Below are 25,300 nucleotides of genomic sequence, written 5' to 3'. Positions count from 1 at the left end.
ATCTTATACAATTTGCGTACACAACAAAGGAAAAATTATGGTTTGTACTCCCCACACATCTCATTCTCATGGTCTCTATGCAAAACATACAGTGGACACACCAAAGTGTTGCAGTCTACACTGAATACAGCACTGACCTGAAAAAAAAAGAAAGACCACACTGTTTTCCCAAAATTCAACCACTACCCATAAGCACCCCAATCAAAGTGTTATTATTTTGTCATCAAAGCAATCCACGCAAAATCCCAGTCCATCCTTACATCACACTTACTCCTAACTCCTTCTCATCTGGGCCACATCCCGGAGGAAGAAGAAGACCAGTTGCAAGAACTGTTAGATATATAAAACTAGCTCATCCTTTTCAGATCCCATCACAGGCTATCCAAATCTACCAAAGGCAGGACAACTTGTGAAAGCAGTTATATACCACATCTGCTGTAATTTCCACACAGTATTTTACAGTATTTTTTATGATAATGACCACCAGCTACCTGCCCATCCAAATGACAGGTTGCTGCCAAAATATTGGCAAGAGCAGAGTTGACCATGTAGTGGCAGAACATGCTGAGCACAACGGGCTCGATTTCAATGGCTGCAACATAACTTATGCCATCTGGATCCTCCAACCGCCACCCTATCAGATTCTCCGAACTATGAACTACCTACATCGACGGTGAAACATAACAGACACTGAGGACTCACACAGGAGTGCTTCTTTTTATTTAATAAAATTGCAGCCAAATAGCCATATACAGTTACTTTGCTCAACGTTTACACTTACATTTACATTTTACATTTTTTGCATATTCATTTATAGATTTCACTCGTTTACTCCACAGTTCTATGTGATATCGTTCACAGGCTTCGTTACACAGTCCACAAACACAGGTTATGGTTGAGTCATGATAAGTTTTGTTGTTGCAAATTAGATGACGAAAGCCGTGAATAGAAAATCTAGTTATGACATGTCACAGTTCGAAGTTTGCTGCTGTCCATGAGCGGTTCGTCATTGCTTCTGTGCCACAGAACTCCAGCCATGCTTTTTCTTGTTTATACTCCATGATCTTCAGTTGATTTCTGGAAGCTCTGGTGTGTGGCATCATATATTGAAGTTTGATGTCTTCAATTAGGAATGTCTCTCTCACTAGCAGGTACACTAGTCTAGATCTTGTTGTCTTTGAGAGACCTAGTGTTCTTTTTAGATAAGTTGATTTTACCTTTTCTAGTGTTTCTAGATTTTTTTCTGTCAGGTGGTCCATATAATCTCCATCCTGTAGGCCAGAATTGGCAAGATTTTTGCATTGAATAATTTCGTGGCCATTTCTAGACTGAGTAGGCGGATGTTTTTGATGTCCTGTATTGCTATTATTGCTTGGGCTGCACGTTCTGTTGTATGTTTTGTGAAGCATTTGGCTGTTGGTTGCAATGTCACCCCTAGGTACTTAAAGTCTGATGAGATTTTTATTTTTTGTCCTCTGATGTTGATTTCCGCATTCTTAGGTGTTTTGCTTCCTTTTCTGAAAATCACCATTTCTGTCTTTGGTATGTTTATGTGTAGTTTGTGTTCACTGCACCATTTGTCTATTTTTTCAATGATTTTCTGCAGCTTCTGTATACCTGTTGATCCTACAGCTATGTCGTCAGCGCATGCATATATGTATACATCTTCTTCATTTTCTCCAATTCGCAGTACTTCTTTAGTGACAAGAATGTACAGCAAAGGGCTCATTGGGTCATCCTGCAAGGCTCCGTTCAATTGCAGAATGAGGTTCAAAAAAGAGAGGTTGTCTGATATTGTGATTAAGTTGTATTCGAGGATTGACTTGATTATTCTTGCCCATATGAGATCTTCTCCCATTGTGTTTTCCAGTTTTCGGATTATGAGATCTCTTTCCAGTAGGTCTATGAACACTGTGTAGAACATTTGTTTCTTTTGTAGTGCTTCGTCGATGTTGTTTAGAAGAAGCATGACTGCCGTAAGTGTTGATCTTCCAGATCTGAAGCCCATTTGTCGTTCTGGGAGGTGACTGTCCACACAGGCTTTGATTTTTTGTGTAATTATCTTTTAAAACATCTTGAACTGAGTGTTTTCCAGAGCTATGGCTCTGTACTTGTTTGTGTCCATTGGGTCTCCTCTACCTTTGTAGAGAACTTTTTAAACACATGCACCTGTCAGAAAGGGTGGTGATAGTCCACCTCAAGGGACAGACCTTAAGCATGGCTCAAGGCTACCAGCTAAAAGATGAGGCACAAGAGACACTGTGGATTTCCCTGTCAGATATGTCAGATCTGCACACTCAGAACTGAAGGGGTAACAAGGCAAGAATGCTCACTGAAATAAAATATCTCTAGGTAAAAGTCTTGGACATTTAGCATCACACGACCCACTAATGGTGTATTAATTCCAAACTGCAATAGTGAATGTGTCAATGAGACATGACACTCACTACTTATAATGTTTTTACAAACAAAAAATAATGCAAATTGCAGCATCATTAATAACTCCTATTTATGCTAATTTCCTTAACAAATTAATTGTATGAGAACCTGAGATGCTATGACCTCAAATGAGGAGCCAAATGAAACACACTTGTTTATATTATAACATGCTTTCAGACACTAAATAGTTTTAATGTTAGAAGCAACAAACAACTCTGCAGTCAAATTGAGCCAGAAAGCACCATTCTCCACAGTACCATGTATTATGAAGTCAGCACAGAGTAGGCACATCTGTTGTCTGACAATCTGACTTGGAGATTTTACAGTATTCATTGCTTTTAAAAACAATATTAAATTTATTTAAATCAGTCATTAACAAAGTATTTTGCTGTAAAGTATGATATAGGCATTTTACTCTCTGAGGACAATGGATGAAGGACCATCGAAAGAAAATTTGGAATAAATGACCACTTAAATTTTATGTTAATTTACAAATATATTTTCTTTGTGTAAACCAATGTTGTAAAAAGGTTGCAAAAATTAATTTTGTCAATAACAACGGAACTACTTTCATATAGGGATAGTTTTAATGTTTTATTTGTAAAATTTGAATAGAGGTCAACAAGAGTAATTTGCACTGCAATGAACAGGGCAGCGCTGTGCCGGGGGAATGTCTTTTGTGCCTCAGTCATAGCCACAATCTCAGTGCTGAGTCTGGCAACAGGCAGTGCTGCAGAAGGATTTTGTGCGGCATATGAGCTGCACTGAAAGTAAAATACTTTAAATTTTATGCTATGTGTTGAATTCTATCTTAATTAATCATTTGAAGCTTATAGTTGTTCACAGACTGCGAGAACTTTAACTTTCGATGGGTGTTTGGCACTGAAGGTAGTTGAATTATTACTTTTGCGGTGTGTTACACAGTGCTGCAGTCAAGTAAAGACTGTTTAAATTAATTTCACATCACATGGATTAGTAATGCTAAAGAGAAACTACATAGATATTATTAAATAGTTTCACTGCCAGTTTTCAATGACTATAGAATCATTTAGAGAACTTTTAATTTCTGATTCTCATCAAATCAGGGCACTTTCAGACTTTGAAATTGAGGGCCCAAGTGTGATGAGTGCTTGGTATGTGAGTTAGCTTCACACATACTATATATATGAACCTTGGAGATGAATTAAAAACTGTTTTCAGCTTTTTTTTATATTAAGTCTGCAGCTCACGGTCTAGTGGTAAATGTTGCTGCCTCTAAATAATGGGGTCCCGGGTCGATTCCCAGCTGGGTTGGAGATTTTTTTTTCATCCAGGGATTACATTTCATCCTCAGTGACACATCAAATAGAAAGAGTTCCAGCAGGCAGTTGAACAATACCAGACGGGGCCTCCTGGCCAATAACACCATATGATCATTTCACTTCACTTCCCTTCATTCATTTTATTGACAGGCCATCATTTGGAAGTAAATTCAAATTTATTTATTAATATAAACTTCATTCAATTTCACTCCAATCTATTTGTCATCATCAGTTACTTAACTTCCTATTTCACTTACAAATGTTGCTGTATTCTGGAACTCTCTTCAACTGCTGGGAAAAACAGAACAAAAAATCTAATACTTCTATAGCCAAGTTGGCCACAGGGTGATACACGGAGCTACGCGTAACCACCCTTTACACATATGTTCAAGCCAAAGTTTGTGTTATGTCACAGAAACAACCCTTTGCTATTTCAACCACAACTTTTAACACTAATTTTATCAGTCAAAAGTGAGAGTAGGGCTCACAGTGGAAATTGTTCTTGCAACATGTCCTTTTATCCCATAATCCTCCTGGACCCAGTCTCCATAAGCTCCTGCCCCACACTGTCTTTCGAGCCTTACTTCACTTGTCCTGCACTCACACCCTTCCTTCCACAGTCTGCCTATCCTCTACTCTCTCCCCTCCTCCTAATCCACTTCTCTGTGCGCTGTTCACAGCTCTTCCTGCCCTGCCTACAGCTCTCTCCACATACCTCACCCCCTATCCTGGGCACCCGGTGTCTCTGCCTCCCACGTCTGCTACCCATCCCAGACCTTCCCACCCTTTAAGTGTCAAAGTGCAGAGCTTGCACAACATAGCCAGCCAGGATAATGTAGCCACACAGATGACGGTGTGTACATGAGTACTCTATAAGATTTGAATGAGGATTTGTCCAAAAAGTGATAAAGAGACAGAAAAAGTTCTAGGGCCGATGGAATCAGATCCTAGTTTTTATATTGTAGTCTGGCACTTAAAATGAGTGACCGAGCCAACAAGCCAAATACTTTACTAATAATGACAGTAAAATTACAATTTGTTTCTTTAATTTCAGTCTAGGATCACAAAAATTGTCATCAGACGATCAAGTTTGGTCTTTAGTGATCATCTTCAGTTCTGTAGTATGACAAGGTTTCCAAAATCAAAATGTTGGACACATATCAGAAGTTGAAGAGAATCAACATTTTGTGGAAACTTTCATTAATACTGCACCTAAACAGTAGATCTTTGTAAAAATACATGGTTTGTGCCATTACTACACAGTTTATCATAACTTTTTGTCAGAATTTGCACAAAATAGGGTCAAAACAGGGCAATCTATATAAACCTGAATTACTTCAATGAGCCGTAATTTCCCTTTGTACGCTCATAGAAGCAGAAAAGTTGTTTTAATGATCTCAGTAGCTCTAGGAGAATCAGAAGTACCACTCACTGTTGGAAAGTTGATTGTCACTTCTGCACACAAGGTCCTTTGCCTGGTATAATGCCACACTTACTCTGTTCGTGTCAGTTTGTTAGTAGCCTCATCAGTCGCAGTTTGTGAAGTCTGTGAATGTGTAGTTTGGGTCGCATGAGAATAACGAGCAAATTAGTGAGTTGTTCACAGTCTTTAGCCACCAAAAACAGACAGTACACACTTCGAGAGCAGGTTTTTGTTGTGCAAAAATACTGGATGACAGACTCATTGGTTACAAAACAATGGGCATTCCGGAGAGAACTCATTGTTCGCAATGTTCCAACAAAAGCAACAATTTTATTGGCGACAAGTGATGTACTATACAGTGGCAGTAGTAAACACAGACGATCATTGAGTTCAGAGGTTACTGATAATGTTCGAAGACTCTTTGAGAACGAGTTGTGTCGAGTGAGCCGGGAGGCAGGCATTTCGTATGCCAGATGTCAGAGAGCTGCAAAGAAATCGGCCCTGCGGCCATACAGAGTGAACATAATGCAAGCACTGTAAGAAACAGATCACGAGAAAAGAATGCCTTACTGTCGATGGTTTCAGGGGTTTCTTATTCAAAGTCCAGACATTCTCTCCATCAACTTGGTTTACAGATGAGGCATGGATACATCTGTCAGGTCACATCAACATACAAAACTGGGCTGGTGTAAACCATCCCTAGATCCACAAAAGGCTGGAGTGTGGTACACGGTGTAAGCTTCCAATATTGTTGTCCCCATTTTCTTCGATATGATCACAGCCACTACAATTTATATGAGCATCTTCCAACAAGCTAAAGCAACATGTCACACAGCTCGCACTTCCGTGCAACTAGTAACCAGTTTCTTTGTTGAGTGAATATTCTTAAAAAAAATCGTTGCTTCCCAGGATCACCTGGCCTAACCCCAGTCCCCTCCCCCAGATTTTTAATTCTGGGATTATCTTAAAAGACGAGTGTACAAGAATAAACCATGGGTAACTGCGGAACTCTGTGATTCCATTAAACATTAAATAAGCAACTCTGGTGACAATACATCTAACAGAACATTGCAGAATATGGTGAAACGAGTACAGTTGTGAATCAATGCAGGTGGAGGGCTCTTGCAACATTTGCTGTAAGGACTTTGTATGTATATATGTACGTATGTATGTATGTCGTCTTGCACTTGTGTATTATCATCTCTCAAAATTGCAAATGTGTCCCATTATTGGTTCAAATGTTATGACCCATTAAAGTAGTTCAGGTTTATATGTATCGCACTTTACCTTCCCTTACAAACAGAGTAAATATTTTGTTATTTTATTGTTGTCACATGCATGTGCAATATATCACTATAATAAATGAGGTCTTAACTACGGTAAACAATGATTATTACAACTACTTATTATTTTTTATATAGGCTACCTGTTTCTCATTTTCATTTGTATTTTGCTGAATAATTTATGTCATTCAGAAGCTTGTTATTTTCAAATAGAAGTTTATAAAAATGAACACAGGAAGTATCCTGAAAATGAGTCTTAGTTATAATTATCTCCTTAACAATTTTCACACTGAACCTACTCTTTTTATCAGTCCATAGAGAACACACTTTCTGCAGCAGTATTAGGGCCAGATAGAACTTGCACAAACACAGTAATGAGCCACAAATTTTTGCAGCAAATATCTTGAGATGCACGAAAGTTGAAAATAATACACTGTTGTTGACCAACAGACATAACAGTTCTTAATTCATGGTTTTACACTTCACAACATTTTTAGCATGGTGCAGTCCATCAAAAAGTTCATCTTCACACATTTCTTTCATAATATTTTCATCAAGCTCTACTAAGGTTTTAAGACTTTGCTAAAACAACTTCCTAAGAAGAGGATCTCTGAGCTTAATCCAGTTAAATGGTTTCAGTACATGAAATGGGTAATCCCATTTATCAAAGTAATCATTTAGTGTCTCAATTTGAATAACCAAGAAAGCTGAATCTTTCAGCAATTTATCTTCTGAAATGTATTTGTCAAAGATCACATTTTCACAGTTTGAAAGTTTTCCTCTGTCCTCTATTTCACTTTCCTTATCAATTACTTCATTTGCTGATATATCTGCAGCCTCAAGAGTTTTTATTGGTGATAAAAGTATTTTAAATTGGCTCTGAGTAAAATAAAGCCAAAACAGTGATGCAGGCTCTTTAATAATGATTTTAAGTTATAGATTACTTTTCTTGGGACAAAAAGTAAGATTTTTAACCCATTGTAAATATAAACAATACAGTTAACAGACAATTCCAAAGAAAGTCATTTGCTTGTCACACTACCAAGCAGCTGTTTGTATTTCACTTCAGAAAACTCACAATGCAACATCTTATCCCTCACATGAAATTTATTAAGAACATCCTTAATAAGATTTGTTATTATATCAGTTATTTCACCTTTTATATTCCAGAAGTCAGTGAGAAAGTGCTCTCCATGTGAAAGCATTACACAGTACCAAGCAAAAAACTTCAAAACTCATGTCTGGTTCATGTTGGTCTAATCAGAGACTGCATTTCCTTTATTCTTTGGGTACAAATACTTTTTCTCCATTTGATTATGCTACATGTTACTTAAAAAGATGTTGTTCCAAAATATATGGGATGGTTAATGAAAAATGGGACAATACACATCCCATGTGCATTTCCTCAGGACAATGGGACACTTAAGTGAAATAAGTGACAATTTCGTAAAGTACAGGACCTCTGGTTACCCTAGTTTACAACATAGGAGCAAGAGCTCTGGAACTATGAAAATGGATACTACAAACCAAAATAAATAGTCCGACGACAATTTTTGTGATCAGACTGGAAATAAAGAAACAAATTTGATACTTCCTGATTCACTGTGTTTATTCATTATTATGTCCAGCTTTTAGAATAAAATTGGTTATCTGAATGCAAAGCTGATAAAAGGAATCATTCTCAAAAATACATGTGTCAACTACCTACACTGTCCCTACACTGTCTACTTCTAAACACACAGTCCCAGATATAAACAACTTTTGGTTGCACATGTATCACAACACAAACAGAGAGACAGAAGTTGGCACAAATATTCAGAGAATATTTTACTAAACTGTCACACACACCTGGACAAAAATAAACTTGATGGAAGTAGCATGTATTATGAAGGTGTAAGTAGTTTATCACAAATGCTTACCTCACTATGCCATCAGATGAAGCTCGCCTCACGCGAGCATCCTCATCGCCGAGAAGAATAAGCACTATGTGATACAAAACATTTTCCTGGAACTCCATAGTCTGTGTAAGATAATGGATTGTATTAAATGGTAATTCACTAACCACCTCAATTAGTTTAACCTGTAACAAAGAGCATGTATCAGTCACTGGAGATAATGATAATTATTAGTTCTGGGATGCAAAGAAACTCAGTCTTCAAGTACCTGTACAATGGTTAAAAAAATCAATGGAACAGTCATTTTTTTTTAAAATTATTCACTAGGTCTGCAGGTGACACTGAATGACAACGACAGAAGTTTTAGAATAGGACATAAGCTGCCAGGATCTACAAAACCTAGATCCATAACAATGATGTTCGTGTTGTACAAGAAAAGATCTAAGTCTTCAGAATGAAGAAGAAACTCAAAAAGTCAGGTCTGACAATACAAGAGGACCCCACCTCCAAAAGACTACACATTTTGAACCACACAATTTCGAGATTTGGACAACAAAATGCATGGGCAAATGATAACAGGATAATAGTGAAGACTGAAAATGGAAAAAGACGAGATTGCAATACAAATGAACTCAAAAGCCAGTGCATTAGGAGCTAATAACATACCAGCTCTTGCTGCCACTGATTTGTGTGATTATAGCATTACTGTAGATTGTAGTTCACCATAAGTTAACTAATGTGTGAATTGTTTTGTTTTACTTCATACTAATTCCTGCTTTTCACTGTTTCTTATTGTCTGTGAATTATTGTACGTACTTAATCCCCCCCATGAACCATGGACCTTGCCGTTGGTGGGGAGGCTTGCGTGCCTCAGCGATACAGATAGCCGTACCGTAGGTGCAACCACAACGGAGGGGTATCTGTTGAGAGGCCAGACAAACGTGTGGTTCCTGAAGAGGGGCAGCAGCCTTTTCAGTAGTTGCAAGGGCAACAGTCTGGATGATTGACTGATCTGGCCTTGTAACAATAACCAAAACGGCCTTGCTGTGCTGGTACTGCGAACGGCTGAAAGCAAGGGGAAACTACAGCCGTAATTTTTCCCGAGGGCATGCAGCTTTACTGTATGATTACATGATGATGGCGTCCTCTTGGGTAAAATATTCCGGAGGTAAAATAGTCCCCCATTCGGATCTCCGGGCGGGGACTACTCAAGAGGATGTCGTTATCAGGAGAAAGAAAACTGGCGTTCTACGGATCGGAGCGTGGAATGTCAGATCCCTTAATCGGGCAGGTAGGTTAGAAAATTTAAAAAGGGAAATGGATAGGTTGAAGTTAGATATAGTGGGAATTAGTGAAGTTCGGTGGCAGGAGGAAGAAGACTTCTGGTCAGGTGACTACAGGGTTATAAACACAAAATCAAATAGGGGTAATGCAGGAGTAGGTTTAATAATGAATAGGAAAATAGGAATGCGGGTAAGCTACTACAAACAGCATAGTGAACACATTATTGTGGCCAAGATAGATACGAAGCCCACACCTACTACAGTAGTACAAGTTTATATGCCAACTAGCTCTGCAGATGACGAAGAAATTGAAGAAATGTATGATGAAATAAAAGAAATTATTCAGATTGTGAAGGGAGACGAAAATTTAATAGTCATGGGTGACTGGAATTCGAGTGTAGGAAAAGGGAGAGAAGGAAACATAGTAGGTGAATATGGATTGGGGGACAGAAATGAAAGAGGAAGCCGCCTGGTAGAATTTTGCACAGAGCACAACATAATCATAACTAACACTTGGTTTAAGAATCATGAAAGAAGATTGTATACATGGAAGAACCCTGGAGATACTAAAAGGTATCAGATAGATTATATAATGGTAAGACAGAGATTTAGGAACCAGGTTTTAAATTGTAAGACATTTCCAGGGGCAGATGTGGACTCTGACCACAATCTATTGGTTATGACCTGTAGATTAAAACTGAAGAAACTGCAAAAAGGTGGGAATTTAAGGAGATGGGACCTGGATAAACTAAAAGAACCAGAGGTTGTACAGAGATTCAGGGAGAGCATAAGGGAGCAATTGACAGGAATGGGGGAAATAAATAAAGTAGAAGAAGAATGGGTAGCTTTGAGGGATGAAGTAGTGAAGGCAGCAGAGGATCAAGTAGGTAAAAAGACGAGGGCTAGTAGAAATCCTTGGGTAACAGAAGAAATATTGAATTTAATTGATGAAAGGAGAAAATATAAAAATGCAGTAAGTGAAACAGGCAAAAAGGAATACAAACGTCTCAAAAATGAGATCGACAGGAAGTGCAAAATGGCTAAGCAGGGATGGCTAGAGGACAAATGTAAGGATGTAGAGGCCTATCTCACTAGGGGTAAGATAGATACCGCCTACAGGAAAATTAAAGAGACCTTTGGAGATAAGAGAACGACTTGTATGAATATCAAGAGCTCAGATGGAAACCCAGTTCTAAGCAAACAAGGGAAAGCAGAAAGGTGGAAGGAGTATATAGAGGGTCTATACAAGGGCGATGTACTTGAGGACAATATTATGGAAATGGAAGAGGATGTAGATGAAGATGAAATGGGAGATACGATACTGCGTGAAGAGTTCGACAGAGCACTGAAAGACCTGAGTCGAAACAAGGCCCCCGGAGTAGACAATATTCCATTGGAACTACTGACGGCCGTGGGAGAGCCAGTCCTGACAAAACTCTACCATCTGGTGAGCAAGATGTATGAAACAGGCGAAATACCCTCAGACTTCAAGAAGAATATAATAATTCCAATCCCAAAGAAAGCAGGTGTTGACAGATGTGAAAATTACCGAACTATCAGCTTAATAAGTCACAGCTGCAAAATACTAACACGAATTCTTTACAGACGAATGGAAAAACTAGTAGAAGCCAACCTCGGGGGAAGATCAGTTTGGATTCCGTAGAAACACTGGAACACGTGAGGCAATACTGACCTTACGACTTATCTTAGAAGAAAGATTAAGGAAAGGCAAACCTACGTTTCTAGCATTTGTAGACTTAGAGAAAGCTTTTGACAATGTTGACTGGAATACTCTCTTTCAAATTCTAAAGGTGGCTGGCGTAAAATACAGGGAGCGAAAGGCTATTTACAATTTGTACAGAAACCAGATGGCAGTTATAAGAGTCGAGGGACATGAAAGGGAAGCAGTGGTTGGGAAGGGAGTAAGACAGGGTTGTAGCCTGTCCCCGATGTTGTTCAATCTGTATATTGAGCAAGCAGTAAAGGAAACAAAAGAAAAATTCGGAGTGGGTATTAAAATTCATGGAGAAGAAATAAAAACTTTGAGGTTCGCCGATGACATTGTAATTCTGTCAGAGACAGCAAAGGACTTGGAAGAGCAGTTGAATGGAATGGACAGTGTCTTGAAAGGAGGATATAAGATGAACATCAACAAAAGCAAAACAAGGATAATGGAATGTAGTCTAATTAAGTCGGGTGATGCTGAGGGAATTAGATAAGGAAATGAGGCACTTAAAGTAGTAAAGGAGTTTTGCTATTTGGGGAGCAAAATTACTGATGATGGTCGAAGTAGAGAGGATATAAAATGTAGGCTGGCAATGGCGAGGAAAGCGTTTCTGAAGAAGAGAAATTTGTTAACATCCAGTATTGATTTAAGTGTCAGGAAGTCATTTCTGAAAGTATTCGTATGGAGTGTAGCCATCTATGGAAGTGAAACATGGACGATAAATAGTTTGGACAAGAAGAGAATAGAAGCTTTCGAAATGTGGTGCTACAGAAGAATGCTGAAGATTAGATGGGTAGATCACATAACTAATGAGGAGGTATTGAATAGGATTGGGGAGAAGAGAAGTTTGTGGCACAACTTGACCAGAAGAAGGGATCGGTTGGTAGGACATGTTCTGAGGCATCAAGGGATCACCAATTTAGTATTGGAGGGCAGCGTGGAGGGTAAAAATCGTAGGGGGAGACCAAGAGATGAATACACTAAGCAGATTCAGAAGGATGTAGGGTGCAGTAAGTACTGGGAGATGAAAAAGCTTGCACAGGATAGAGTAGCATGGAGAGCTGCATCAAACCAGTCTCAGGACTGAAGACCACAACAACAAACAACAACTTAATCTTATTTCCATTTTTATTTAGCAGCTTATCATCATATCGTTGTTACTCATCACTAGGGCATTAATAGTACACTCTGTTTATAATTTGTTTATCTTGCTTTCAATAATGACATGCACAGATTATTCTGTCTCCATCTAGCAAGCTGCTTTTCCTGTCACCACTTGCCTGTTCAGCAAATGCTGCAAACTCTGCTGGCCTTGGTCATAAAACCTCCCTCCTCCCTGAAGGCACCTGCAGCTTTCACTTCCTGACACCTGCGCTCCCCACCTTAGAGTACTTCCTTATGCTCTGTTCCCTCACAAGCAATGACCCAGGGTCACAAGTGTCCAACAGCAGCAGCCCCCTTGTATGTTTGCACCTGAATGCACTAAGCTCCACGTAGCCATCTAAATGTCAAATCTCTGCCAGTTCATCTGTCATATATTTCAAGATGTAGATGTAAACAACCGTGTAATACTTCTGTTGGAAACCTGGCTCAAACTGAGTCTTCCCACTCGTTCAGTAAACCAACCTGTCTAAATGTTTCTAAGAATTGACAGACGTAACAGACTAAACGGGTAAGTTGGGTCATATATACGTTCTAGTTTATCACCTACTGTGCTACACACATCCAACAATAGTGAAGACAAACAACTGGAATATATTTTCATAGAGATCAAATCCCTTAACAGAAAGTGTCTGATTTGTGTCCTCTGCACACCTCCTGAAGTAGGCAGGTTTGCTTGCTTCGAACCTGTTCTTTCAAGTCTCAAGTCGACACACAATCAAGTAATTATAGCTGGTTACACTAACATAAATTTTCTATGCAGTAGTCCTTCCATTGTCAAATTTAAAGCTGATGCTTTCTTCTTCAAATGTGTCACTACTTCAGCCTGCTCCTACCATCACACAAACAGTAGTAACATTCTCCTAGACACATTTGCAAAGAAATCCCCAAACAGAGTAGTTTTTACTCCTCAAATATCTGTACCTGGCATGGCTGCCCATGACATAATATTCATGATGCCCCAGAAAGAAACCACAACTGACTACAAACCAAGACTTCAAACACATTAATTATTCTGAAGTTGCAACTGAGATGCAAGAAAGTGTTTGCAGGACATCATCTATTCCCTTTTTGGAAACAAACAAAAAAACTCCATGGATTTACTAACAAACTTATTCAACTACATGAGAAATATGCTCCCCTAAAGACCAGAAAAGTAAGCAGGAAACCTGAACCTTGGCTGACTGCCAAGCTGTGAGAAACGCTAAGCCTGACATGCCCATACAATAACCACAATAGAAATACACCAGCTGTCTTATGAAAAAACCTGCATGGTTTTGGTATGGACAAAATTAAAACTGTACTTCACATTACCTACATCATAACTGAACTGCAAACGAAACGGACACACTTTGTCTACATGATAAGGGTAAATGGCTGCAGCCATGAAAAATTCTACCTAAAGCATGTCACTTGAAATACTACTCAAGAAACTGTCATGTGTATCAGATTAACATCTGCTAGACACAAAGTTTATCGCTGACGCACTATAAAAGATATCTTCAACCACTTGTTAACCACAAGTGATTTCCCTGATGCATGGAAACAGTGGCTAATAAGCCACTACCTCAAAAGGATGTTAACACAGCACCCTCTGATTACTGACTCATTTGCATTCTTCCTACACTGTCCAAGGCCTTAGAGTGTACAGTCCATGACCAGTTAACAAACGACCTAACTACAAAAACCTACTAGACAAACACCAAACAGATTTCCATAAGCATCACACCACATCTGCCTTAATAAAGGAAATAGATGACCTGAAGCTTGCCATGATTGCACAATAGGCGACTATCATGTACTTCTTAGACTTCAGCAAAGCCTTTGAGACCACTTACTTCCACATTTAATTTGCCAAATTTGGCAGCCTAAATTTCTCGCCAGGTGCAGTGCAATGGTTTCACTCATACCTGACATCTAAACAGTAAGGCATCATGTCCTATACCATAAAGTCACAATGGAGGACAGCAGTATCAGGTATTCCCCAGGGTTCAGCATTATGTCTTATATGTTTTCCTACAGTAGATACAACACATACACTGATGACCTCCAGTTGCAAAACTAATAAACCCTATGAGAGCTACTGCGAATCTCAATACTGAACTGTGTGCACTACAAAAATGATCACTGAATATAGGGTTTAAGCTCAACCCATCCACAAGCAAAGTGGTACCAGTTGGCCATTCTACACTCATTAACCCAAAACATCAGGAATCCTGACCATCTTTAATGCTAAATGGGGCAAACACCAGCTTAGCTCCTTCAGCAACGAGTTTTAGAGTATTAATAGATGAAAATCCAACTTGGACTCAGCACCTAACTATAACGTGCACGAAAGCATCAGAATTTCTCCACACCCTACAAAAATATAAAATGCTCTTCCCTCTTGACCTCCAAAAGAATCTTGTACAAATACTTATACTTCCAATTATTGATTACAGCTATTATTGATTATCCTACACAGTCTTTCCCAGGAAAACTCATGGCACCTGGGACTAGTTACGAATGTTTGTGTTCGATATATATGTGATGTTCGACTGTACGATCACATTTCACCGTTGTACACACACGTTATCCTGGCTGTGTGCAGACAAGCATAGAGATTTTCATACCCTCTGCCTACTGCCTTATTGACATACACTGTCCCTCATCCCTCATATCTCTCCTTGACCTTAATGTTCTTGTTTGAACAACATGGCAGACACACATTCCCATTAGAGAAAAATCCTTTCTGTCCCACCCCTTGTTCAGCCACTTTCTCAAAGTCCTCCTCAGTAGTAGGAACCTGACTCTGCAATAATCTCCTGCACTATATTAGAAAACTGAATAACATCTCCAGCCTCAGAAAGCAGTTAGGGACATATCTACTGAACCAATAATAGTGAGCACCATTGTCCCTGTATGCACTCATTGCCCCTGAACATCCTTCTTTCTGATCACATCTTCCACATTTCCCAGTACTCTTCACTGGTGCAGTTGCCTTAAATTTCGTTTCCCCAGAACTCACTATATAAGTAAACATCTATTTTGTACACCCATAAATTTCTTTTACATCTGCCACTATCACAATTATTATTATTATTATTATTATTATTATTATTATTATCATATCATCATCTTCTTCTTCTTCTTCTTCTTCTTCTTCTTCTTCACTGGCACTGGCAGCAGCAGGGGAAGGAGTATTAACTTTATTAGTTCCTAGTCAGTATTTTTTACTCATGTTGCCTTTATAACCACTCAAATCAATTCAATACTCTCATATTAAAATTGATATTTCTTAGGCAACTATGAGTTAAAAAATTGCTTTATGTGCAAAACCCCAGTCCAATATAAGGGTCCTAATTTGAGCGGTTTTAATAAATAAATAAATAAAATAGTAAAAATTCTGTTACAAAACACTGATATCTGAATCTTAAACATGATAAAGTATTTCAATACGATTCTTCTGGGTGTGTTCCCACACATGACCGACACTTTAGCTACTGTTACATGCATCCTGATGAAGTTACCTGCAATAACCCCCAAACATCAGTAGTTGAATAACATCATGATGCTGTCGCACACCAAGAAAAATTATACTGAAACTGAAACTGGTCACAAAAGACTATGTTCATATTTCATAAAATGGTAGGAACTGCTCACCACATAGAGGAGGTGTTGAATGGCAGACGGGCACATTGACAAGAGACTGTTAGATATTATTTAGGTATTGGACTACATCAGACATAAACAAAATAAAACACACACACACACACACACACACACACACACACACACACACACACACACACGGCCACTGTCATCCCTGCCTCACTCAATTTACTGTTCCGCGTACCTGTGGTCTACCTCCATTGGCCCCAAGTCATCTGATTAAATTTCTAGAATTTCCTAACATTGTACTGTGCCTCACCATCATTTCTTAAGCCCTCAATTTTCTAAACTGATGACACATCCACAGGATTAATTGGCATACACCACCTGCAAACTGATCCCATCATCATAATCCTACTTGCTAATAAAATCTCCAACTCTTTGGTTATGAACTGCCACATACATACCCATACAAGCTATGCTACAGTGACCACCATTCCAGAAATCCTGTCTCATCTCAAACACCTGCATCCATCCTGAAATCTTTCCCCTGGGTCTTCTGAATTTCCAATGGTTAAGTACTACTGATTTTCAGCTATTTATATTCAGCAATTTAACATTTGTGGTGCACATAAAAACTTTACATAATTTCCTGTTTCCTTGACTAAGAGTACCTGGAGTCCAGAATGAAATTTTCCCTTTGCAGCTGAGTGTGCACTGATACGAAACTTCTGGCATGTTAAAACTGTCTGCTGGACCGAGGCTTGAGCTCGGAACCTTTGCCTTTAGTGGGCAAGTGCTCTACCAACTGAGCTATCCAGGCAGAGCTTACGACCAGTTCTCACTGCTTTACTTCTACCAATACTACATCTCCTACCTTCCAAACCTTTACAGAAGTTATCCTACGAAACTTGCAGGGCTCCTATAAAGTTTGGAAGATAGGAGATGAGGTACTGCTGGAAGTAAAGCTGCGGGGGCGGATCATAAGTCGTGCTTGGGTAGCTCAGTTAGTATAGCACTTGCCCGCAAAAGGCAAAGGTCCTGAGCTCAAGCCTCGGTCTGGCAGACGGTTTTAATCTGCCAGGAAGTTTCACATCACAGTCACACTCTGCTGCAAAGGGAAAATTTCATTCTGGACTCCAGGTACTCTTAGTCAATGAAACAGGAAAGTACCTAAAGTTTTTATGTGCACCACAAAAGCTAAAAAAATGCTGAATATCAAAAACTCGAAATCATTAGTGTGCAGGTAATGAACATTTAGTATGCCAAAAAGATGATTTTCTTCACAAACTATCACAGCTGACAACATAAGGTCCCACTATAAAGGGCAATTCAGCTACCCCTATCATTGTTATTCTGTCTTTTTAAGCAGCCTGCAATGTTATAGCTGGCATTTGTATACCACGCACAGGATTTTCATATTCTCTCCCTCTCCACTCACTACACACAAACTATTAGTCCTACAGAAAAAATGGTCAGACCTTTTTGTAGGAAATTTAATATAGTTAAATTTTGTACTAGGATACAATGTCACTGGAGGCCACAGTTTTCGAGTTAAGCAAGAAAAAAACAAACAAACCTTTAAGCACACCTCCATCCCACGCTCATCCCTCACCAGTCAGGATTTCTAGTGTTCGTGACACTACCTCCACCCACCGCACAAAAATTTCTGCCTACAAGAATTAGTACTGATATCTGAACTTTTTTGCTTTCTATTGATCAGGCTATTACACTATCAGCATAGTTGACTACTTCATTAACGTTATTATTTTAAACATGTCCATGAGGATAACGAATGATAAATGATGTTTGTAAATATTATGGTAAAACTGATTATATTGACAGCTCAATCCAAACTTAACTCTTACAAGCACAGTTGTTTCATAGGTAGAAGACATGATGAATACAACACTGTAATTGTTTTTTATGGTGTTAAAATTCACAAAATTGCTAGTTAAAATTTACATAAACATCAATGTCACAATTTCTAAGTGCTCAAATAAGTTGATGACATAATAAGGCCGGTCAATGAAGACAAAAAAAGGTTGAATGTGGGAAACAATTAGTAGAGTCACAAATATTTTTACAGTGGTAGGAAGGGAGTGCCATGGACAACAAACTAAAAATCCTGACCAGTGGGGGATGAGTGTGGGAATTGCAGTGCTTTTGAAGGTCACTTTTTTATTAGGTTTTTCTTGAACAACTCAAAAACTACTGCTTCTAGTGGAAAGATATCCCAGTACAAAATTTATTTACGTTCAGTTTCCTACAAAAAAATTTTGTTCGTTTTTTTTCTGTACGACTAATAGTTTACACATAGCGAGCAAGAGAATATGACGAACTTGTGCACAGTTTGTGAAGGACAGCTACAACATTGCGGGCTGCACAAAACAGCAGCAGCAGTGGCAGCTGAGTCACCTGTACATTAATCACAGACCAACAGCCTTAACATTGCTTTGCTGCTGAATTCTTGAACACTTTCTGAGTTTACATAATAAATTTTCTTGAGACCAAAAAGCTTCTGTCCATAAATCAGCACTGACTTAGGAGACATCACTCATGCAAAACTCAGCTTGCCCGTTTCTCACATGAATTCCTACAAAACACGGATGGAGGCCAACAGGCAGAGTCTGCATTTTTCTACATTTCTGGAAACAATCTGATACAATGCCCTACTGCAGTCTGTTGAAGATCTGAGTATACGGTTTAGGTTGATGGGAATGGCTCAAAGACTTCTTAAGTAATAGAACCCAGTAAGTAGTCCTTTGTCAGAGACAGGGGAATCATAAGGAGTGCCCCAGAGAAGTGTGATAGGATCAATCTCTTCTCTATATACATAAATGATCTAACAGGCAGGGTGAGCAGCAATATACAACTGTTTGCTGATAAAGCTATGGTGTACAGGAAGATGTCATGTTTGAGTGACTGTAGGAGTATACAATGTAGAAAAGCATTCCTGCAATGTTCAAACACAGCATTAGCTGGGTTGTGACGGAGACAGCCACATCAATTAAATATCTGGGCATAACACTGCAAAGTGACATGAAGTGGAATGAGCACGTCAGGTTAGTAGCAGGAAAGGCAAATGCTCAATTTTATTTTACTGGGAGAATACTAGGGATGCGTAGCTCTTCTATACAGGAGACGGTGCACAGAACACTAGTGTGACCCATTCTTCAGCTCTGTTTGAGTGTTTGGAATCCACACCGCATCAAATAAAAGGAAGATATTGATACAATTCGGAGGTGTGCTACTAGATTTGCTACTGGTAGATTCGATCAGCATTTAAGCGTTATGTACATGCTTCGTGAACTCAAACAGAAATCCCTGAAGCAAAGATGATGCGCTTTTTGTGAGACACTATCGTGAAAATTTAAGAGAACTGGGATTTGAGGCCGATTGCAGAATGATACTTCCACTGCCAACACACATTTTATGCACAGACCACAAGCATAAGATGCGAGAAATTAGGGCTCACACGGAGGCTTTTCGACAGTTGTTTTTCGCTTTCTCTTTTTGCGAGTGGAACAGGAAAGGAAATAACTAATAGTGATGCACCATATGGTGGCTTGCAGGGTATGTACCTTCATGTACATGTAGGAGTAGATATACATTTAGATGCACATGTATACATATACTGAACCGGATAGGAAGAGTCTAAACCTAGCATGGCACTTTCCACAAATGGCCTAGCCTTCTAAAGCTTGAACTTGCATTATTATAACTATATCACTCTGATTGCCACAAAAATATGTGCAAAGAATCAGATCTGGCAAAATGTTCTTTGGGCTATCAACAGAAATATGATAGAACCTGGAACAAAGGTAATATAGACCACCTCACTCTGTAACAATCCAAAAACAAAATTTTGAGGAACATGTAACAGGATCAACTAGAGGCAAGATTAGAAATAACAAGAAACTACATAATAATACATAAGAAGAAGAAACAAAAGAGAAATGAGATACCTAAGTACAAGTGAGGGAAACAGTAGATTTATTTATACCAGCAGGGCTGGGAAATGATGAAGGGATGGAATGGATAAAACATAAGGAATAAGTGTACACTTGATGGCAAAAGCAATTTCTATATCTGAAAACATCAATTTGATGAGAAACACCAAAAAAAAAAGTGTTTGATTTTTTAATTTTATTCGCAGGGTTACACTCGGGATGTCATCATTTGTGCTGTTGGATCATATGCTACACTTTAAAACTACAGTTACCAAAAATCTAGATGATCTTAAGCTTGTGCTCCACAGCTTTAATAGAAGACATTTGTACATGTACGCCACCAAAAAGCTCTGTAAAACTTTACTATGCTGCAGCCAGTTTCGACTATTTATGTTTTCAGATTTTAAAGCTTAAAATGGCATGTACCATATACACATTATTGCAAAATATTTTTCAAGTATAGTTAATGCTCTAGAAGCAAGTGGGTCCTACATATGTAACATATCTTGTAACAACATACATGTAGTATATATTGTTTTAAGCTTTAAAGACTGCCAGGTTATGATGGTCACAACTAGTTGCAACATAGTAAAGTTACATAGCAGATTTATAGCGGCATATATAAAAAAATCTGATAACAATACCATATCTCAAAGTTTTTCATGAGATTTTGGAACTGACGCTGAATGATTTTGACTGCTTGCCTTAATGTTTCAGCTGACAATGATGCAGCCATGTTCTGGTGAATTTAATTATGAGATTACATCCTATGTTTACACAAAAGGCTACACAACTGCACATCTGGGTTTGGTCTTGATTGTATGACTACCACTGACAAATTTAGTGCTCTCTGATGAATTTTGCTGCATCTGGGGCACACTGGTGCATTCTTATTGGCATTATAGCAGACATGCCCTCTGCAAATTGCGTACCCACGTAATTAAAGCTCAGTAGTCAAACTGATAAGGCTAGTTGTCTCTGGACATGCCACTTAAGTCTTTTTGTATAAATTTTAAAAAAATGACCAGGTCCCTTACCATATTCAGTTGAAAGCTATCCTTTTAATTAATAAATTCTTGCAATAAATGTATTTCCACAAATTACTTAATAACTGAATCTCAGGAGGATCTAATCAGAGGCACTATTTTCATACCACTATAATTTACAAAACATCATGTAAGGATATGCATTCCAGCTGCAGCTAACCACTAGGTTGCATGACAATTAAGACACAAACATTCCACACACTTTTGATGTGCTGTATTTTTGATCTAGCCAATGTAGGCTTTGCCCCATTGACATGGTATTCCACAGATTTCAGGTTTCTGCAAACACAGATCATCCATTATCAAGCTGAGGTGGCCAGAAAATTACTTTAACATAATAAGTTTTTAGAATTTTGCCTAGCTTTGATCATATTTGCCAACATACGGGAGAACTTGTGGCTAGTCATGATTCCTCCTCACTAAAGTTGTTTGTTGAGTATTTCTGTAACACTTTCATACTGTCTAAACAAAGCTATGATCAAGTGCACAACTGTTCTTTTTACTCTCTCTCTCTCTCCCTCCCTCCCTCCCTCCCTCCCTCCCCCTCTCACCTATTACTCTAACTTGGTAAGCATTTCAACCCATCCAACAAAAATCTAACAAGAGGAAAAAGTGGAACACCTACAGTTTGCGTTAATAACATCCCATTTTAAGAGCACACTGTTCTGCAGCCAATGTGCAGCTCTTATCAGTTACTGTGATGTATCAGAAACACATTACCTATTCATAAATAAGAACAATCACTTACCTTCACTAGCCAGTAGGGATTCCTCACAACTATAGGAAGTGCATTCAGTATTGGAATAGAATCGACACTGTTAACACTTTCCAGAAGAGGGTTCAGACAATGGCCAATGGCAGTCAAAGTGTGACGACAACAAATTGAAGATTCATCCTGTAGCCCCTGAAACGCATACATATCATTTCAACCTACATCTTTAAATCTACAGAGCTGATGAAAATATAGAAAGAACTAAGACTGCTATAAACAATTTTTTCTCGCTAACGCCCTTCGAGACAGGCAAAGTAGTGTAGTTGCTTGCAATCAGGTCGGAAGCCTGCTAATCGTGTTGAGTGCAGCAGACTTTACCTTTTAATACCCCCCAAATCAATTTCTCTTTTCTAGCTTTCTTTTATTTTAAATAATATTATTTATAATTACTGGCAAATATTACAACCAACTGACATTTTTAAAATGTAAATGTTGTGTGGCATTGTTGGCTAGGATATCTTGTGGGGAGGGTTCAGCTGACAAGTTGTAAAACAAAAGAGAACACAGTTATTTTAAAACTGATGAAATTATCCTATGTTAGAGTCACAATTATATTATGTTTTATACATATACAAGAGTTTTGAATCTGAATGATAATCCATGTCCGACTTCCACCTCCAACAAACGTGATGCACTCATTACTACAGGTATCTCATAGACATTATGACAGAGGTAGACTTTTCGTAAAACTCAATAATAAATAGTCCCTCACTTGCTCACTTGCAAATATACATCTGCACACTGCAAGCAGCTGTCTGGTGTGTTGTGGGGAGTATATAGCATATCGAAATCATTTTATCCCCGACCCGTTCGATACAAGGACGATATGGGGAAAAAAAGACGGTGGACATCTCTCTTTATCAGAATTAATTTTACCCTTGTGGCGATTACATGAGATCTATGCTGGAGGAAGTAAAGTGTTTCTTTATTAGGTATGGAAAGTGGGCACTCTGGATTTTGTGAAAAAAGCTCTTTAGTGTGCACTTTTCTCGTAGCATCTTCCACTGTAGTTTGTTGAGTATTTCTGTGACACTCTCATACTGTCTACACAAAGCTATGACCAAGTACATAACCGTTCTTTTTATTCATTCCCCCGCCCCCCTCTACCCGCCCCACCCTCTCGCGTGTTACTCTAACTTGGTAAGAGTTCCAGCCTATCAAACAAAAACTGAAAAACTGATTGAATCAGGGATTTGTTAGCAGCTTATTTCAGGTATGATTTACATTTACTTACGGTTCTTCCAATAAATCTGATTCTGGCATCTGCCTTCCCATAGGTTAGATTTGTATGAGTGTCCCACCTGCTTTGGAAACACGTCCTTAGAAATTTGATGGTTGTAAAGGATTCCAATTGCCTTAGTCAAGTGACACTGATTTTTTAATCTAGTTACGCACAAACATGTGCAACCATTATCCTGCCACCATCATACGTCTCACATAGGGATTATGAGACTAAGATAAGAGAGATAAGGGCACACAAAAAAAGCATATAAACATTTTGTGTAAACAATCAACAAATACTGTAGAATAGGGCATAAAAACAATATGGTATACTACCCACCAGGTAGAGAGATTCCAATCAATGTGGAATGCCGTGTAATGTTTAAAAATATTGCATGGTACAAGATCAGTGTGATGAACATTGTCATCACACAAGAAATACAGGGCATTTTCTCAGCACATAAATCCACACAATGTACAAGATAAGATAACAACTATAATGTTAATGATTAATGAAAACCACCTCAGCTGTATTATTAGACATTTATTAGGCTACAAAGATATGTAAAAATACAGTTGAGGTGATTTTCATTAACAGCATTGTCAGCTGTAATGCTCAACATGATCAAGGTAACAACAATATTGTCTCAGTTTTGTCCATTAAGGAATGTGTGATAAAGGAGCTCATACAATTTTGCATGGCAGATAACCTTGTTGATAGGGTCTGGGGATTTCAACTAAGTAAAGTCTGGAGTCCCTTACTTGCTGCCATTAGATATAGAGGAAAACAAAAATTTATGACACAAGCGTGTGTGTGTGTGTGTGTGTGTGTGTGTGTGTGTGTGTGTGTGTGTGTGTGTTGGGGTTTATGGGCGCTCAACATCGAGGTCATCAGCGCCCTGATACACATTAAAAGGAACGAATGTGGAGAGACCTATTAAAACTGAAAAACACATTCAAAGAAAACAGGAAAAGAGGGAAATTACTACATAAGAAAGTATAACCGAAGGGAAGGGAAAACATAGCAACAAGAATGACACAGGAATGTGTCATTGGCTGGCCACTTACAGAAAAGATGGGCGAGCTTGTCACACAGTGAGCAAATTAAAATCCGCTCCCTAAAATCTTTGTAAAAACATTTGACAAAGCACAGAACTTTAAAACTTTAACCACATTCGTCCGAGTGTTGCCTAAAAGAGTTGGCAGGTCCGCTGGCAAATCAGCCGAGGCCCGCTGGTCAGAAAATAAAACACAATCCAGTAAAATGTGGCTCACAGTGACCTGGACGCCGCAAGCACCACACAATGGAGGGTCTTCTCGCCGGAGCAGGAAGCCATGCGTCATAGGGCTGTGGCCTATTCGAAGCCGAGTGAGGAGAACCTCGTCCCGTCGACGGGGCTGAAAGGAAGTACACCACACACGCGTTGTGGGCTTGACTAGACGGAGCTTATTTAGTACCATGACACAAGCCAAGCTGCAACATAATGAAGGACCTACATAGCTAGCAACTTTGATTTGGCTACCGGCCACACCAATGCCTGGTAGCAGCAGCAACTGTCACCTGTGCACATGTGGAGGGCCACAACTTGGTTCCTAGCCGGGGACTCTGAAAACGCTACCATCATCTGAGCCTTTGATGATGATACGGTAGCTGTGATGGGTATTTTGCAGACTTTCCCAAACTGAAATCTGATCAAGGGGACAACACTGGACTAATCACCCTGACCATTAAGCAGGCAATGTGGAAATGTAAGTGCATTTTTTGTGTGTTAACTATTGTTTGCTTTTCACTGCCAGGCCAAGAAATTTTTGCTTTGATCCTAACAGTCATCACATCCATTATATGTAAAACCTCACAACTGTTTTCAGATTTATCTAGGGCTCTTGATATAAAAGACCAAAATACTATAGTCAAAATTTCTATAAACTGTCATTTCATGCAACAGTGTAAGTGCGCTGGTCTATTACCACAGAATACTGGAGTCTATTGAATATACACACGGGTCATTTTTTGTTAGGTTGTGTGCTGGATGCCAACATGATCATTTTTCCCACAATAAAATGGTACTGGAGAATGATCAAGGCAATGGTTGGGATGGATGCCGAGCTTGTGATGTGTCAATATCTGTCATGCATGACTGTAGCAAAAATTAAGAATACATAATTATTTACCCCCTCCCCCCCATGAACCATAGACCTTGCTGTT

The 25,300-nt window shown here is 38.8% G+C and overlaps 1 protein-coding gene across 1 annotated transcript in view; it reads right to left on the bottom strand.

The window, feature by feature from the left end:
* LOC124605364 (huntingtin) overlaps positions 1-25,300 on the bottom strand; it is a 511,164-nt gene that overhangs the window by 373,327 nt on the left and 112,537 nt on the right. The window contains exons 12-13 of the mRNA XM_047136992.1: positions 21,850-22,005; positions 8,366-8,526 (exon numbers count right to left, since the gene is read on the bottom strand). Of these exons, the coding sequence (XP_046992948.1) occupies positions 8,366-8,526; positions 21,850-22,005 (317 nt within the window). The remainder of the gene's footprint in view (positions 1-8,365; positions 8,527-21,849; positions 22,006-25,300) is intronic.

This window comes from Schistocerca americana, chromosome 3 (genome assembly GCF_021461395.2).
Source record: "Schistocerca americana isolate TAMUIC-IGC-003095 chromosome 3, iqSchAmer2.1, whole genome shotgun sequence".
Taxonomy (NCBI): domain Eukaryota; kingdom Metazoa; phylum Arthropoda; class Insecta; order Orthoptera; family Acrididae; genus Schistocerca; species Schistocerca americana.
The sequence above is the reverse complement of the archived record's forward strand: the minus strand, read 5'-3'. Positions and strand labels throughout refer to the sequence as shown.